Raw genomic sequence first — 18,205 nt, forward strand, 5'->3', positions numbered from 1 at the left:
AAATAATATTCGCTCCATCAAGAGGGGTCTGGACAGGTTGGAAAGGTTCAACTCATGAGGTTCAACAAGACCAAGTGCAAGGTCCTGCAGCTGGATCGAGGCAATCCCAAGCACAAATACAGGCTGGGCAGGGACTGGCTGGAGAACAGCCCAGAGAGGGACTTGGGGGTGCTGGTGGACGAGAAGCTCAACATGAGCCAGCAGTGTGCACTTGCAGCCCAGAAAGCCAACCAGAGCCTGGGCTGCATCAGGAGAATTGTTGCCAGCAGGGCCAGGGAGGGGATTCTCCCACTCCACTCTGCTGAGACCCCACCTGGAGTACTGCATCCAGTTCTGAAGCCCCTTTTGCAAGAGGGATGTGGAGATGCTGGTGCATGTCCAGAGAAGGGCTAGGAGGATGCTCAGAGGGCTGCAGCAGCTCTGCTGTGAGGGCAGACTGAAAGAGTTGGGGCTGTTCAGTTTGGAGAAGGCGAGGCTCTGAGATGACCTTCTTGTGGCCTTCCAGTATCTAAAGGAGACCTACAGAAAATCTGGGGAGGGACTTTTTAGGCTATAAGGGAGTGACAGGACTAGGGGGAATGGAGCGAAGCTGGAGGTGAGGAGATTGAGAGTGGAGGCGAGGAGGAAGTTGTTGAGCATGAGAGTGGTGAGAGCCTGGAATGGGTTGCCCAGGGAGGTAGTTGAGGCCCCACGGCTGGAGATGTTTAAGGGCAGGCTGGATGAGGCTGTGGGCAGCCTGCTCTAGGGTAGGGTGTCCCTGCCCATGGCAGGGGAGTTGGAACTCGATGATCTTTGTGGTCCGTTCCAACCCTGACTGATTCTATGATATGTTACTTTCCCCTTGCAGTCATTTCCTTCATGAATATAGGAAGGAGACTGAACTAATTACATTTTGACTGAAGCTGGGTAGGACTTACTGCTTGCATTTTTCTACTTTTCCTAACAGAAAAGAAAAAACAAAAACAACAACTGCAGTTTGTGCTGAATGTTTCTTTTTGCTCTTTTCTCCTCAGAACAAATTCCAAGGCATGGTCTTTGATTTTGTGACCCAGCAAGTATTTGACATCAGCATCATGATTCTTATTTGTCTCAACATGGTTACCATGATGGTCGAAACGGATGACCAGAGTGAGGAAATGGAAAATATTTTATACTGGATCAACCTGGTGTTCATTGTCCTTTTCACTGGAGAATGTGTCCTGAAGCTGATTTCGCTTCGCCATTACTACTTCACTATTGGCTGGAACATTTTTGATTTTGTGGTTGTGATTCTCTCCATAGTAGGTAAGTTTTGTTTATGAGATTAGAAAGAGAGTAAAATTACTATAAAAAAGAGTTTTTACTAGAATAGAGCTAAAAGCTTGGGGTGGGGGGGGGGGGGTGTTTACCATGGCAAGGTTTACAACCAAGTCATGGAACTTATTGATTTTACCTAATAACATACCTAACCCAACTGTGAAAATGTTATAATCATTAAGCATACACTGCACCTAGAAATGTTAACTTGTGTAGCAGAAATTATGCAAGTGGAGCATCTTTTATTGCTACAGAGAAACATCACTTTAATAACTTAGATTTCTGATTCTACTGATACAACGATTAAGTGGTAATCCTGAGGGGTTGGTTTGTTGTTTGTTTTTTTTTTTTTTTTTCCCTCTTTTAGGTATGTTCTTAGCTGAGATGATTGAAAAGTACTTTGTGTCCCCCACGCTCTTCAGAGTCATCCGACTTGCCAGAATAGGTCGCATCCTGCGCCTCATTAAAGGCGCTAAGGGCATCCGCACTCTGCTGTTTGCCTTGATGATGTCTCTTCCTGCCCTGTTCAACATTGGGCTGCTGCTCTTCCTGGTCATGTTTATCTATGCCATATTTGGCATGTCCAACTTCGCCTACGTTAAAAGAGAAGCTGGTATAGACGACATGTTCAACTTTGAGACGTTTGGCAACAGCATGATCTGCCTGTTCCAGATTACCACATCTGCTGGCTGGGATGGTTTGCTAGCTCCAATTCTTAACAGTGGGGAGCCAGACTGTGACCCTAACAAAGCTCACCCAGGGAGCTCTGTGAAAGGTGACTGCGGCAACCCTTCCGTTGGGATTTTCTTCTTTGTCAGCTACATTATCATATCATTTCTGGTAGTGGTGAACATGTACATTGCTGTGATTTTGGAGAACTTTGGTGTTGCTACTGAAGAAAGTGCTGAGCCCTTGAGCGAGGATGACTTTGAGATGTTCTATGAAGTCTGGGAGAAGTTTGATCCTGATGCAACCCAATTCATGGAATTTGAGAAACTCTCTGATTTTGCAGCAGCTCTTGAGCCTCCTCTTCACCTACCCAAACCAAACAAAGTCCAGCTTATTGCAATGGACCTGCCCATGGTAAGCGGGGACAGAATTCACTGCCTTGACATCTTGTTTGCTTTCACAAAGCGTGTTCTGGGGGAAAGTGGGGAGATGGATGCCCTCAGAATACAGATGGAAGATCGGTTCATGGCATCCAACCCTTCCAAAGCTTCCTATGAACCAATTACAACCACACTGAAACGAAAGCAGGAGGAGGTATCTGCTGTCATCATTCAACGGGCTTTTAGACGTCACCTTTTAAAACGAACAGTAAAACAAGCTTCCTTTATCTATAACAAAAACAAAAGCGAAGGAGGGGCTGGTCAGGGTATGAAAGAGGAGATCCTGATTGACAAGCTAAATGAAAACTCATTTACAGAGAAAACTGATATAACAGCATCAACAGCAGTTTGCCCACCTTCGTATGATCGCGTAACGAGAGCAGTCAAAGAAAAGCATGAAAAGGAAGAAAAAGATGGTCAGAAATAAAAGCAAATAACAAGCAGAATCATCTTTGTGCAAAACAGCTCATAGCCTGTAAGGATCACGTGTTTGTGTCAACAGGACTCCTGCTGGAGGTCTATGCCAAACTGAACATTTTTACTAATATACTGTACATTAAAGGTCAGTGCCTATTAAAAGACAGTGACCCCTCGTCAGTGACCGTGACTGCGATATGGGGAAACAACCTTGACAGGAGGTTACTGTTCTCACTACCAGCTGACACTGCTGAAGAGGAGAGAAAAAAATGGCTACTCAGACTGTAGGGACCAGTTAAAGGGGAGGGGGGATGTGTGCAAACCAAGAATTTGTGTGTTTAGCATAAACCAATATGGTAATCGTATCCACTGTTTGCATTTCAACTGCCACATATGTCATATTTTTACAGAGTATGTGTTGGTGGATTCATCTTCTTTTTATTCATATGTTGTTTCTTATATGTGACTATTTTTGTAAACAGGGCTTCTGTTGGGGAAGGGGATTCAGTACACCTTTACAGGTACAAGGGCCGGGTGTTCTAGTACACGACTAATATACACGCAGAAACGATTTGCATGAGGGCATGCTGCACTTGTAGATCATGCATGAAAATAACATTAAGTCATGAAGAACAACAGGTTACTTTTTTCTTTTTTTTTAAGCACAGCGTTTCTGGAAAGGAATAACTGATTTTTGAGGTGCTTATTTAATGCATTCATGTTGTATTATGTCCAGACAAGTCTTGGTATGCTGGTGAAGTCCCCTGTAAGTCACAAGAACAGTAGAGACAGGTTATTTTTTGCACAGCTGATTAAGTTTCAGAAAGTGTAAACTTCTTTCTGGGTCTGGAGTCACAGATTATGTCTTTGTCAAATACCTTTCTGCAGACAAACACTAAATGAATCTGCCTCAGCCCTCCAAATTGATCAAAAAGAGCCCATTATGAAGTTTTTCTGCTTTATCCTGCAGTATTGTTTAGCCATCTTCAGCTCTCAGTAAGGTTGCTGTTATTGTACATGTTAATGAAAACCTTCTGCTATGTAAATAGTAATTTTTAACCTGTGGTGCATGTTTGAGCAAACAGATAATGACCTTAGCACATTTATTGCATCAAATATGTACCACAATAAGTGTAGTGTGCAAGCATTCAACAGGTAAAATGATGTATTATCTACCATTATAGATAGTTTGGATGCTCTCAGTGCATGTTTATATTGCCTATGCTGCTGTTCCTTTGACTGTCCAGGATTCTTAAATATGGGAAGCCATAAGTCAGAGCTAAAAAACAAAAGTACTCAACAAGACCTCAGTCCTCCATACCATTAAGCAATATTTTGCAGCTATTCAGCAGCCTATTTGTTTTACTTTGATTTTCAGTGAAAAGCATACAGTGTATATCCAAACTGTACAGACATGTTGAAAACTACTGAACCTGTTGAAAATAACGTTAGAATTTTATAAGCTAATATAAATACTGTAAAAATCATTTTCTTTTCTTTTCTTTTTTTTTTTTCCCCCAGCATTATGTACATAAAGCTGACTTTTACCTTCAGGTTGATGTCACATCCTTTGTGTTACTTTCAGCCCATAGCACTTTTTCCACAGAAGAACTCCAGAGAGCAAGGTATAACTAAGAGAATGGCTAGCAGTAGGTTCTTGGTTTTCTACAACACTTGTCAATAACTTCTTCAAAATCAGCTCATAATCTGCTTAAAAACCTTAAGGTTTGGGGTTCTTTCTCTTTTTTTGCAGTTGGCAAATGGTGTAAAGTTCAAACTGAATGTTTAAGCAGTGCCTGCATCATAAGTTTTCGAATACAACCTTTTTTTCACAGGATCTTTAATCAGAGTTTTCTTGTATTTACTCACAGATTTTCTGTTGGTTTCTTTGTTTCATGCTGCACTAGCACAGTTCTAAATGTTATCTTTGGGTCCACGATGTTTTTTCACAGAGAGAAAGTAGCAAACTTGTATTAACCCAGCACATCAGGACATTTTATGTTTCTTACACGGGAAAATTCAATAGAGATTACTTTTATGAAAATTACTGACTAAGACTGTATTAGTGAACTGCATGCAGGAAAATGCTACTATTACCCTACTTGATGCTAAAGAACATAATTAATGCTCCAAAAATAATAAAGGTTACAATTTTTTATTGTATGCTCCTTTTGTCTTTATTATCTGACATTAATATATATTAAGGAAAAAAGATGTGTTTCTAGGACTACAGCATGGGAGTATATTGAAAAGCTTTATTGTCAGCTATGCTGTTCTTGCAGGTAAGCAAATCCTTGAGAACTGCCTGCTAGGCACCAGTCAGGAATTTCTGTGTGTGTATTAGACACTGAGCATGGTAATTCTGCATGTATCAGTTGCAGTGCCCTGAGTAACTGCATGACTTCATGCAGCAGCTCCACACCATGGGGGCTCAACCATCAAATACCAGAGCTGTCCTGAGTGTCCTAAGAGGCTCTGAGCCTTCATAGGCATGAGAACTGAGCAGTGATGAGTTTACAAACAGCAAATGAGGATTGAAAATAGTACTGAATAGATGACATTCACTGACTTGGACTGTGAGAACCAGTTTATTCTTACTAGTCAGGATTGACCAACAGGCTACAGAACTTAGAATTATAGAATCAGTCAGGGCTGGAAGGGATCACAAGGATCATCTAGTTCAAATCCCCCTGCCATGGGCAGGGACACCCTACCCTAGAGCAGGCTGCCCACAGCCTCATCCAGCCTGGCCTTAAATACCTCCAGCCATGGGGCTTCAAGCACCTCCCTGGGCAACCCATTCCAGCCTCTCACCACTCTCATGCTCAACTTCCTCCTCACGGCCAGTCTCAATCTCCCCACCTCCAGCTTTGCTCCATTCCCCCTAGTCCTGTCACTCCCTCATGGCCTAAAAAAGTCCCTCCCCATCTTTTTTGTAGGCCTCCTTCAGATCCTGGAAGGCCACAAGAAGGTCACCTGGGAGCCTCCTCTTCTGCAGTCTGAACAGCCCCAACTCTTTCAGTCTGTCCTCATAGGAGAGATGTTCCAGCCCTCTGAGCACCCTCGTGGCTCATCTCTGGACATGCCCCAGCATCTCCACATCCCTCTTGTAATAGGAGTGCCAGAACTGGACGCGCCTCCCGCAGCGCCCAAACGTGCAAGCGCTGCCCGAGCCGCGCCCAGGCGCCGCAGCCCCGGCCGCAGCCCGGCCCCGCCTCCCGCCCGGCTGGCCCCGCCTCCCGCCCGCCCGGCCCCGCCTCCCGCCCGGCCGGCCCCGCCCCACACCCTGCGGCCGCCAGAGCGCAGGCGTCTGCTCGGGTCTGCTTCCCGGGTCTCTCCCGCCCCCTTTCCCTCTAGGCCAATGGCAGCGGGCGCTCCTTCTGGCTAGCCAATGGCAGCGGGCGCTCCTTCTGGCTAGCCAATGGCAGCGGGCGCTCCTTCTGTCTAGCCAATGGCAGCGCGCTGCCGGGCTATGCCCGGCCCTTCCGGCGGCCCGCCCTCCGCGGCGCTGGGTAGCAACGATGGACGCGGAGGTGCAGCAGGTGGGTGCCGCTGCTCCAGGCCTTTCCGCGGCCTGGGGGCTGCTTAGGGGCTGCGGCCGGCGGGATGGAGCCTGGGGCAGGAGGGCTGCTTGGCGCGGGCTCCTGTCGTCCTGTACGAGTAAATCGAGGCTGCCTTTCCCGCAGGCCCTGCTCAATTATTACTGCCAAGAAGGCTACTTCCAGCACGTCCGAGATGCGGCGGATGAGGCCCTGGGGCGGCTGGGCAGCGATCCGGTGCTCCTTTTCTATCGGGCCTACGGCGCCCTGAGGGCAGGTAATGCGGGGCGCAGTGCCCGCTGTGGCCAGTCCCTTCGCCGCTTTCCCGGGACGCTAGGAGTCTTTCTGCCACAAACATCACTCTTTAATCTCCTGCAGGGAAACAAAGCCATGTGAGGCAGTCTGACTGTTTCCGTGCTGAGGTTACTATTCTTACGCTCTTTCACTGCCGTCTCTTTGCCCCCCACCGCCTCCCCTCCCCCTCTCCCCCGCCTCTTCCCCCTCTTCGTTTGAATTAGGTTGATCTAGACCACATAGTGCTAAAGTGAAAAAAAGTTACTCTTTTGTTGCCTTTTGGTTTTTTTAGGGTTTCTGTTGGTTTGTTTTGTGGTTGGTTGGTTTGTTTGTTTCCCAATGGCTACATGAATGTAGGTGAAATAAATGGGTTCCTTGGAGGGAATTTCACAGTATTATCAGGGTTGGAAGAGACCTCACAGATCATCAAGTCCAACCCTTTACCACAGAGCTCAAGGCTAGACCATGGCACCAAGTGCCACATCCAACCTTGCCTTGAACAGCTCCAGGGACGGCGACTCCACCACCTCCCCGGGCAGCCCATTCCAGTGTCCAATGACTCTCTCAGTGAAGAACTTTCTCCTCACCTCCAGCCTAAATCTCCCCTGGTGCAGCCTGAGGCTGTGTCCTCTCGTTCTGGTGCTGGCCACCTGAGAGAAGAGAGCAACCTCCCCCTGGCCACAACCACCCCTCAGGTAGTTGTAGACAGCAATGAGGTCACCCCTGAGCCTCCTCTTCTCCAGGCTAACCAATCCCAGCTCCCTCAGCCTCTCCTCGTAGGGCTGTGCTCAAGGCCTCTCCCCAGCCTCGTTGCCCTTCTCTGGACACGCTCAAGCATCTCAATGTCCCTCCTAAACTGGGGGGCCCAGAACTGAACACAGTACTCAAGGTGTGGTCTAACCAGTGCAGAGTACAGGGGCAGAATGACTTCCCTGCTCCTGCTGACCACACCACTCCTGATGCAGGCCAGGATGCCACTGGCTCTCTTGGCCACCTGGGCACACTGCTGGCTCATGTTCAGGTGGGTATCAGCACCCCCAGATCCCTCTCTGTCTGGCTGCTCTCCAGCCACTCCGACCCAGCCTGTATCTCTGCATGGGGTTGTTGTGGCCAAAGTGCAGCACCCTGCACTTGGAGCTATTGAACCCCATCTCATTGGACTCTGCCCATCTGTCCAGGCGGTCAAGGTCCCGCTGCAGAACCCTTCTGCCCTCCAACCCAGTCACATCTGCCCCCAGCTTAGTGTCATCTGCAAACTTGCTGATGACTGACTCGATGCCCTCTGCAGTGTGAGTGCAGCTCTGTTGAGAGCATCTTTGTGTACATTAAACTGTTTTGGAAAGTTCATTTAGCTGAACCCATCCTTTAGGTTAAAGATGTCACAATTAAACCAAAGTCTGGGGGGGCTGTGACAGTGAGCTAGGAAGAATATAAAAGATTTTGAGGTGATGTATCTCTTCCCAGACTCTCTGGCTTTTGTTTGTTTTACAGTCATACATTCCTGTTTCTCAAGGTATTGTTTCTTCTGTTGATGTTAAAAGATTCCAAGAAAAAAGAAGGCAAAAAGCTATATAAAGAACTAGGAGCAAAAGGAGCTGCTCAATGCCCTGTATAAAACAAATAACAAAGATGTTTTCATCTTTATGGCAGTTGACAGAACTAGCACATAACTCCTTTCAAGTTCTCTGCATTGAGAGGCTTTATTTCTTTCTTGTGTCTCTTTGGAAGACTTGCACAAACAAGTGAAAATGCATATGTGAATAATGAAGAAAGTTAGGTTATCAAAAACACAGAAGAAAAAATAGAGGGGAAAATGTAAGTCAGATTGAGGTTTGTTGCTGATATGCTTTGCCTTGAAAAAGTGTTGCAGCCTGTTCTGTGCTTGTTTTCACTAGGTGACATCCAAGAAGGTATTCGACAGTTGGAGTCCATTAAAAACAAACAGGAGGTATCACTTTGTGCAATGATGGCTCTGATTTATGCCCATAAAAAGAGCCCAAATCCAGGTATGGTCATGAAGAAAATACTGCTTTGCATTTTAAACATCTCTGAGTGAAAATCTGAGAGTTGTAGACTAATTCTGCCTCATTAAAAAGGTATACTGCAGCTTTGCATTTGACATAGTATCTAGTACTGAACTGACACTGATTGTAAACAATGATACCTAAACACAAAACTTTGAAAAGTAAGAATGCATGGTAAAATAAACCATTAAAAGCACCCAAATCTGATTTATTTACCATGAAGAAATCATCTTCTGTGGAAAAAAAACAATCAAGCTTCTTGTGAGTGTTGTTCACTCTTGCTGATACTGGCACTTCGAGCAGAACTGCAGTTTCAGAAGTTGTTAAAGCCACATCACTTCTGTTGTTGAAGTTAGCCTGACCCTAGAAATGGAGAAAACAAAACCTTTGTGAATGTTATTACTCATTTCTCCAATCTCAAAACTGGGGTTGCTGTGCTAAGGATTGTATTCCTTAAAACACAGTTTGTTTTTCAGGTAAAATGAGTTGTTACTAACCTGTTGCGCTTCCTTACTGTGCAGATTTGTAACTGCAGCTGAGGTTTTTTTTAAGCAGTGTGATATGAGACAGCTCTGACTGACAGTGCCACTCTTAGGTGAATCTCTGAGGATTAATACTTGAAAGCAGTGAACTCATGTCTTTCCGGCTGGATGGGTGGGCAGAGGCCAATGGGATGAGATTTAACAAGGAGCAACCTCCTCCTGGCCACAACCACCCCTCAGGTAGTTGTAGACAGCAATGAGGTCATCCCTGAGCCTCCTCTTCTCCAGGCTGCACACCCCCAGCTCCCTCAGCCTCTCCTCATAGGGTTTGTGTTCCAGGACTTTCAGCAGCATTGTTGCCCTTCTCTGGACATGTTCCAGCACCTCAACATCTTTCTTGAATTGAGGGGCCCAGAACTGGACACAGCACTCAAGGTGTGGCCTGAGCAGTGCTGAGTACAGGGAAAGAATAATCTCCCTTGTCCTACTGGCCACACTGTTCCTGATCCAGGCCAGGATGCCATTGGCTCTCTTGGCTACCTGGGCACACTTGAGATGCTATCAACCAAAGCTCTGAATAAACTCTTTTTCAGATCGAGAAGCTATTCTGGAGTTGGATGCAAAACTGAAAGAGCAACGTAGAACAGCAGGCCAGCAGGCTCTCTACTTTGCTGGCTTGTTTTTGTGGCATCTGGGGCGGGAGGACAAAGCCCGTGAATATGTTGATAGAATGATCAAAGTTTCTGGTGGGTGTAAAGAGGTAAGGGTTTTTTTTTCCTTCTGTAAAACAGCAATAGTGATGTGTATGCTGTGTAGCTAGATTTATTGTGTCACTACTATTTCATGGAATCATAGAATTAATCAGATTGGAAGAGACCTCCAAAATCGTCCAGTCCAACCTAGCACCCAGACCTGTCCAATCAACTAGATCACGGCACTAAGTGCCTCATTCAGGCTTTTCAACTAGACCATGGCTCTAAGTGCCTCACTCAGGCTTTTCTTGAGCACCTCCAGGGATGGCGACTCCACCACCTCCCCGGGCAGCCCATTTGGAGGTTTCCTTTTAATTGTTTTGTGTTCTAATATTTCCTTTCCTAGTGTTGTAAATTGATTTGACAGGGCCAGGTAAAATGCCCATAATGATTTTATTTTTATCAGCCATGTATTTATTTTCACTTAAATGAGAGGTCTTCATTTACTAATAGAAATAATATGAAGTTATGCCAGTTTTGCTACTAATTCCTAGCCAAAAAAAATCAACACAACAGTCTCAGAACAGTTCTCCTCCTGGAGTGAATGTGAAGACTCAAAAATACCCAGAGGGTCAGGGATTTACATTTTCAGAAGTTGTTAAGGCAAAATTTGCCTAGGGTTTCACTGAGTAATTTTACAATGTATATGTTTAATGTAGTGTCTTCTGTTTTCTATACAGGCATCAACATTCACTAGAATCTTTAAAGAGGTTTCTGAAAACTGAATTCAAATTGTTTGGGAATTTTTTAATTGTGCTAGATTCCTAAAAGGGGAAAAATCACTTGGATTGCACAGGTGCTTAACACAGATGAAAGCACAACTTTGTTGCTTCGTGATTAGCTCGAAAAGATGCTCATCCACTGTGCTAGTTTGAGGCTAATACATTTTAGTGAGAGAAATTAGATTATAGGCTATGAAAATGAAACAATGGTGATGTCTACTTCACTCATAGGCTTGCTGAGATGGATAAAAACAAGAATACAAACATAGATAAGACAGTCAGTGTGGGTCTCTGGGAGCCTGTGCTTTTTTTCTCCTTGGGCTGCTTCTTGTGTAACTAATCCTTTTGCTGTATAACCCCCCTGGCTGATCCTTCATACTCAGCTTGCACATAAGGCAAAGTCTGGGATAAAGTAGAGGGGTGGAAAGAAGGTGGAAGAGTGGCCTTTTATACCAATTAGCAAACCAATGAGTGATATTAGACTTTATCATTATTATTCTTTTACAACCAGTGACCTGCTCATTCAGATTCTGCATTGAACTGTCAGGAAAGTTCTGGTTTCTCTTACTGGAATATTCCAGTAAGCCTTAAACTACCACAATCCTATACATTTTCATACACAAGCTACACAGTGACAGTCCCTAATTCAAAATGTGCTATGAAATGTATACTGTGTTTATATATCTGTATGCTGAAAGGCAATTTCTAATAGAGACACATTACTAAAGGCAGAATACTACATTTTCACAGTATTACTAGGATTGGAAGAGACCTCACAGATCATCAAGTCCAACCCTTTACCACAGAGCTCAAGGCTAGACCATGGCACCAAGTGCCACATCCAACCTTGCCTTGAACAGCCCCAGGGACGGCGACTCCACCACCTCTCCGGGCAGCCCATTCCAGTGTCCAATGATTTGTTTGAATATCACCACAGCTGGTTGTTTTTATCAGAAGGTTTTCTTCATATGTATTAACTCTGGGCACCCTGGTTTCTGGGAGGGCTGTTGTGTTTCAGTATTGCCTTTTTAACTTGTCTATTTCTGTCTCTAGCTGTATAGATTGTAAATATCTGCTTGTCTGTTGTGCTAAGCTGTAAATACAAAGCTTCGTCCCCCTAATTTCCAGCTCAGATGAGTCTAGTCTGAGTGAATTCATCAGAGTGGGGAGGCTGGTAACACCCAAACTGTCACATTAATCTATTTTAGGTTATTTCTACATGATGCTGTATCCAGTACACCTCTTTTACCACATAGTGAAGCGTTCAAATTTCTCTCTTGTTTACAGGGGTTAATTTTGAAAGCATGGCTTGATGTCACCTGTGGGAAAGAAAGTCACATTAAAAAAGCTGTGAGATATTTTGATGAAGCACTGCAGGAAGGCAATGATGTTTTTGCTCTGCTTGGTAAGGTAAGGTTACTTTATGAGTTAAATGCTTCTTGAATATCATGTTAGTCTTGTGGAGTGATGAGAGAGATGCTGAGAAGAGTCGTCTGTAAGTGAGCTTGTCTAAGGAACTGAAATACAGCTTAGTCATACTTCTTTGTTCAAAGAAAGTCTAGGCTTTAGCAGAAATCATGTTTGAAATTCTTTATGAAAGTGTGTGAGGAATATGGAACAGGTATTGCACGAATTGATTAGCAGCACAATAAAGATATGCTGACACTTCTGGTTCCTGTGGTAGACAGCCCATTTAAAACAATTTGTAGTTAACAAGTAGCTGAGGTTTCTTAGGCTTCTCCCTTTCTTTGTAGATTGATAGAAGCATGCCTGCTTTGCAGTGATGGTAGACTGTTAGCATATAACAGTGAATTTCTGCAGCATTCATGTTGGATGATTACATTTCTCTACTATAAACATAGCTGCAGTGGGATACTGCTTTGCTAAGTTCAATTTCCAACTTGTTTTTATGAACTGAGCTTGTAGCTGTCAATACTGGTGAAAGGCCTGGAACATAAACCCTATGAGGAGAGGCTGAGGGAGCTGGGGTTGAAGTGGAAGCTCAGGAGTGACCTCATTGCTGTCTACAACCAACTGAAGGGAGGCTGTAGCCAGGTGGGGTTGGTCTCTTCTGCCAGGCAACCAGCAACAGAACAAGGAGACACAGTCTCAGGTTGTGGAGGGGGAGGTCTAGGCTGGATGTTAGGAGGAAGTTGTTGGCTGAGAGAGTGATTGGCATTGGAATGGGTTGCCCAGGGAGGTGGTGAAGTCACCATCACTGTAGGTGTTGAAGCAAAGCCTGGATGAGGCACTTAGTGCCACGGTCTGGTTGATTGGACAGGGCTGGGTGCTAGGTTGGACTGGATGATCTTGGAAGTCTCTTCCAACCTGGTTGATTCTATGATTCTGTTTCTTCCTGTATGTCTGTAGATTGTGAAGTGTGTTAAAATGAAGTGTTTTTTTCTTTCTCTCTTGGAATAATGATTTTTTATCTTACTCTCTCTTTTTTTCTGGTTTCTGTATTGAAAAGCTTTTGAACCTTCTCACCTGTGCGAGCGTACAGGCTTTTGATGTAACTTCTCTTCCTTCTTCTAGGTACAGTATTTTGAGGTCCGACAGAATTATTCAGGAGCCCTGGAAACTGCAAACCAGATCATTGCAAACTTTCCAAACTTCATTCCTGCTTTGATAAAGAAAATGAAACTGCAGCTAGCTCTGCAGGACTGGGAGCAGGCAGTTGAAACAGCACATAGGTTGAGTATGAAGTAGTGTGCCGCTAACTGTATTCTTGCTGGGTTTGCTCTAAGAAAATTAGAAACAAAAGTAGGTAGGTTTCCATTCATTTGTCTTAAATTTGAGTTAGCTAAAATCAGCTTTTTAAGTAAAGAAATTTAAACTAAATTGTGTTCTATTAGAGCACAGCCTGGAAGTTCAGGGAGGAAATGACATCAATACACATATCTGTTTGAGGTGGATGTGATGGTTTGGGTGTTACTCGTCCCCCCACTCGTATAAAATCACTCAGACCAGACTCAGCTGAGCTGGAAATTAAGTGTTGAAGCTTTATATTTACAGCTTAGCACAGTGTACAAGCAGGTATTTACAATGTATACAACTATAAACAGAAACATGCAAGTTAAAAGTAATAAAGAAACACAGCAGCCCTCCCAGAAACCAGAGTGCCCAGGAGGGGCTCCTAACCACCCTTCCACTTTCTTTCCACCCCTCTACCTCACCCTGGACTTTGCCTTACATTCAAGGTGAGTTTGGAGGATCAGCCAGGGTGGTTAGAAAGCAAAAGGATTAGTTACACAGACAGCAGGTTAGGGAGAAAATGGAGGCAGCCAGAGACACACAGCAACTGTGTTATCTATGTTTGCATTCTTGTTTTTATCCATCTCAGCAAGCTTATGAGTGAAGCAGACATCACCATTGTTTCCACTGCACAGCCTATAATTTGATTTCTCTCACTAAAATATCCTAGTTAGCCTCAAACAAGCACAGTGGATGAGCATCTTTGAGCTAGTCATGAAGCAACAAAGTTGTGCTTTCATCTATGTTAAGCACCTGTGCAGTACAAGTCATTTTTCCCCTTTTAGGAGAAAACATCAGTGAACCAAGGTTTGTTTTTTGTATATTCACCTTTTATTTTTCTTTAGACTATTGCAGAAAGATACCTTCAATTTAGAAGCCATAAGAATGGAGGCCTTGCATTACCTGTGCAGAGAAGGAAATATATCTGAGGTGAGTCTTTCTCAGTAGCAAACCATTGAACATAACACAGCCTTTGCAGTAACTAGATGCCACATGCAGAGCCTTCTTTAGTTCTTCTTCTCATATACTTTTCCTGGTCCTGTGCTACACTAATTATCTGCAGGAAGAGGTATATTCACCTGTTTTGGCTCAAATGATTGCTTTAGATTACTGTTCTGGTGTTTCAGGATCCAAGGGATACCAATATAATTCTTTTACTTCTATCTTTCTAAAGAAAAAGAATCAAACCAAAGAGAAGTCTCTTCTTAACAGTTAATTATGTTTTGAATCATCAAGACAATCTTCTATTGTTTAAATACAGTTTTGGTAAATCTATAAGTTATTGTAAGCTTTCCCTTAAGGTATTTTGTTAATAGAAATAAGAGAAGGTCTTGTGCTGACAGCTTTGCAAGGGTGCTGTAGTCACTTAACACTCTGGGATGTTAGGTTGTGTAACCTTTGTTGTACTTTGTTAACTCTTCTTTGCCCATTACTGAGAGTAACTTTTTTAAACTCCTAACAATTCTTTTATTCTACTGCAGAGTTCCTTCTCTACACAGGGATCTCTGCCTGTATTTAGTACACATGGTGCTTGTATACATTTTCAGGACACTTTAAGATACAGTAGCTAAACTGTCACCAAAAATGGTAAAGGTACTACAAAATATTCTCATTATGCAAAAAAAAAGCTTTTATAAAAAGTAAAGTGGGTTCAGTGTACTGTGGATTTTTTTCCCCAAGTTCTGGAAGGTGTTTTAGGTTGTTTAATGCATTTTTAGTTATTGCAAAGAGCTGTTCAGTCATAAAGCTGGTGAAAAGCCTGGAATACAAACCCTATGATGGGAGGCTGAGGGAGCTGGAGGTGTGCAGCCTGGAGAAGAGGAGGCTCAGGGCAGACCTCATTGCTGTCTACAACTACCTGCAGGGAGGCTGTAGCCAGGTGGGATTTGGTCTCTTCTCCCAGGCAAGCAGCACCAGAACGAGGGGACACAGTCTCAAGTTGTGCTGGGGGAAGTACAGAATCACAGAATCATTGAATCAGCCAGGTTGGAAGAGACCTCCAATATCATCCAGTCCAACCTAGCACCCAGCCCTATCCAGTCAACTGGACCATGGGTGTTAGGAGGAAGTTCTTCCCAGAGAGAGTGACTGGCATTGGAATGGGCTGCCCAGGGAGGTGGTGGAGTCGCCATCCCTGGAGGTGTTCAAGAAAAGCCTGGATGAGGCATTTAGTGCCATGGTCTAGTTGATTGGCTAGGGCTGGGTGCTAGGTTGGACTGGATGATCTTGGAGGTCTCTTCCAACCTGGTTGATTCTATGAAATTTAAATCTTGCTTATGCATATTCATAGGAAATGTGGAGAGTCAGGAATAACTGCAAGCTCCAATTCAGCAAAGCCACCCAGGAATGAAACTTGCTGGACGTGGGAGGCTGTAAACAAAAGGTTCTGGGGTAAAATGTCACATGTGACTAAGACCCATGACTAGGAAAGAGTGAAAAGACACAATGAGATTATACATGATCCAAATGTCTACATCTAAAATCATACTAAAAGAAAACCCTGTGTACCTTGTTATTGTAACCCCAGAAATATCTGAAGTATCTTATGTGGTTTGAAAATCTGTGATGTTGAAAGTGGGAGCAGGTGGATGTGCTTTGGTTCTGACTGCATGTATCTTTATCACACTGAAGCCTAAGCAGGATTCACAGATCATATTTGTCTTGCTTTGTGGGGCTCGTCTTTCATATCAGACTCAACTCAAATCTTTTCATGTTCTTAGAGCATGCATGGAGGACACAGGATCTATTTTATTGACACTTTAGTATTCCAGAGCATCTTCCTGTGAAGTCCAAACCAAATCTAACTCCTAGTCCTGACAACTGAGTTGAAGTTTGAAGAGAATGTTACATAGTAAAATATGTGACTCGTTTTTGCTTAAATCTGTTCATTCTTTCTCTTACTTATTATGTTATTATTTTTATTCCAAGGCTTCTGCAAGACTGGGAGACCTAATTAAAGCATTGGACAGGTTAGAACCACGTAATTCACAGCTCTTCTGTAAAATGGCTTTAGCTTTCAGTAGAACAGTAAGTATGCTTTATTTCCCTCAAGTGGCATACAACTATGATGTTGAGATACTGGAATGTGTCCAGAGAAGGGTGACAAAGGTGGTGGCAGGCCTGGAACACAAACCCTATGAGGAGAGGCTGAGGGAGCTGAGGGCGTTTAGCGTGGAGAAGAGGAGGCTCAGGGGTGACCTCATTGCTGTCTACAACAATCTGAAGGGAGGCTGTAGCCAGGTGGGGTTGGTCTCTTCTGCCAGGCAACCAGCAATAGAACAAGGGGACACAGTCTCAAGTTGTGCCGGGGGAGGCCTAGGCTGGATGTTGTGAGGAAGTTGTTGGCAGAGAGAGTGATTGGCATTGGAATGGGCTGCCCAGGGAGGTGGTGGAGTCACTGTCCCTGGAGGTGTTGAAGCAAAGCCTGGATGAGGCACTTAGTGCCATGGTCTAGTTGATTGGACAGGGCTGGGTGCTAGGTTGGACTGGATGATCTTGGAGGTCTCTTCCAACCTGATTGATTCTGTGATTCCATCTATATATCCTCTTTTATTTTCTAGTGGACAGATGTTAGAAGTCTACTGAAAAATAAAAGGTTGCAGGCAATTGAAATAGATTGCCCTGACAAGCCTTTGGTAACAACATGTTAAAGCCTTTACTTTCAGCATGAAGTACAATACTTAAGCTGCCTCATTCCCAAAATGGTGCTACTGCTTGTTTTTAAATGAGAAATCAGTTATCAGTGAAAATACAAACAGTCCACCCACTTTATTCCTAATATAGGGAAGTAACAAAGTTAATCACACAGCCTTGAAATGAAAGTCTTTGTGTTTTTCATAGTATTCAAAGTAACTATCAACAATTCCTTATAGTATATTTATTTTTGGGTCCCTGGAGGTGTTCAAGAAAGGACTGGATGAGGCACTTGGTTCCATGGTCTAGTTGACTGGCTAGGGCTGGGTGCTAGGTTGGACTGGATGATCTTGGAGGTCTCTTCCAACCTGGTTGATTCTATGATTCTGTGATTCTTTCATGTTACCTTTTGTTTTAATAGAATTATCAATGGTTATGTTTGTCTTATTTGAGATGTCATTTAAACTGCTACAGCAATTTTCAGTTTGTTTTTCTGCTTCTGAAAAGTAAGAACTTAAGGTTTTAATATTATTCCTCCCATTAGTGTGGCCGTAACCAGCTCATCCTTCGACATACCCAAACCTTAGTTGAAAGAGCAGCTGACTTGGCACCAGACAACTCAGAAATTGCTACTGAACTTGGCTACCAAATGATTTTACAAGGGAAAGTGAAGGAAGCTTTAATGTGCTACAAGAATGCTATGACACTTGATGAAACCAGTATTTCTGCTCTAACTGGTAAGGTGTTTGAATTTGTTTTGATTTTACTGGTCTTAAGACACAGGCCAAGCTTTTTTTGATCAAAAAAGCTGGTGGGGGGGCTGATACATAAACCCTGTGAGGAGAGGCTGAGGGAGCTGGGGTACTCAGCCCTGGTCAGGCCACACCTGTGTCCAGTTCTAGGCTCCTCAATTCAAGAGAGATGTTGAAATACTGGAATGTGACCAGAGAAGGGATACAAAGCTGGTGTCAGGCCTGGAACGCAACCTTCTGAGGACAGGCTGAGGGAGCTGGGGGTGTGCAGCCTGGAGAAGAGGAGGCTCAGGGGTGACCTCATTGCTGTCTACAACTACCTAAAGTGAGACTGTAGCCAGGTGGGGGTTGGTCTCTTCTCCCATGCAACCAGCAACAGAAGAAGGGGACACAGTCTCAAGTTGTGGCAGGGGAGGTCTAGGCTGGATGTT

At 44.1% G+C, this 18,205-nt stretch overlaps 2 protein-coding genes across 14 annotated transcripts in view; both read left to right on the forward strand.

Moving 5' to 3' along the window:
* LOC135186184 (sodium channel protein type 1 subunit alpha) overlaps positions 1-4,985 on the forward strand; it is a 106,767-nt gene extending 101,782 nt beyond the window's left edge. For all 10 annotated transcript variants that reach the window (XM_064163726.1, XM_064163742.1, XM_064163701.1 and 7 more), the window contains 2 exons: positions 1,014-1,284; positions 1,664-4,985. In XM_064163726.1, the coding sequence (XP_064019796.1) occupies positions 1,014-1,284; positions 1,664-2,832 (1,440 nt within the window). In that variant the 3' untranslated portion in view covers positions 2,833-4,985. The remainder of the gene's footprint in view (positions 1-1,013; positions 1,285-1,663) is intronic.
* A 1,334-nt stretch (positions 4,986-6,319) lies between these two features.
* TTC21B (tetratricopeptide repeat domain 21B) overlaps positions 6,320-18,205 on the forward strand; it is a 54,752-nt gene continuing 42,866 nt past the window's right edge. For 3 of the 4 annotated variants that reach the window (XM_064163835.1, XM_064163848.1, XM_064163844.1), the window contains exons 1-9: positions 6,320-6,364; positions 6,509-6,638; positions 8,551-8,661; positions 9,755-9,921; positions 11,923-12,045; positions 13,171-13,328; positions 14,235-14,319; positions 16,318-16,416; positions 17,567-17,759. In XM_064163835.1, the coding sequence (XP_064019905.1) occupies positions 6,344-6,364; positions 6,509-6,638; positions 8,551-8,661; positions 9,755-9,921; positions 11,923-12,045; positions 13,171-13,328; positions 14,235-14,319; positions 16,318-16,416; positions 17,567-17,759 (1,087 nt within the window). In that variant the 5' untranslated portion in view covers positions 6,320-6,343. Of the gene's footprint in view, positions 6,365-6,508; positions 6,639-8,550; positions 8,662-9,754; positions 9,922-11,922; positions 12,046-13,170; positions 13,329-14,234; positions 14,320-16,317; positions 16,417-17,566; positions 17,760-18,205 lie in introns of those variants that run through there. The other variant, XM_064163855.1, reaches the window with a different exon arrangement.

Source organism: Pogoniulus pusillus, chromosome 2 (genome assembly GCF_015220805.1).
Source record: "Pogoniulus pusillus isolate bPogPus1 chromosome 2, bPogPus1.pri, whole genome shotgun sequence".
Lineage (NCBI taxonomy): Eukaryota > Metazoa > Chordata > Aves > Piciformes > Lybiidae > Pogoniulus > Pogoniulus pusillus.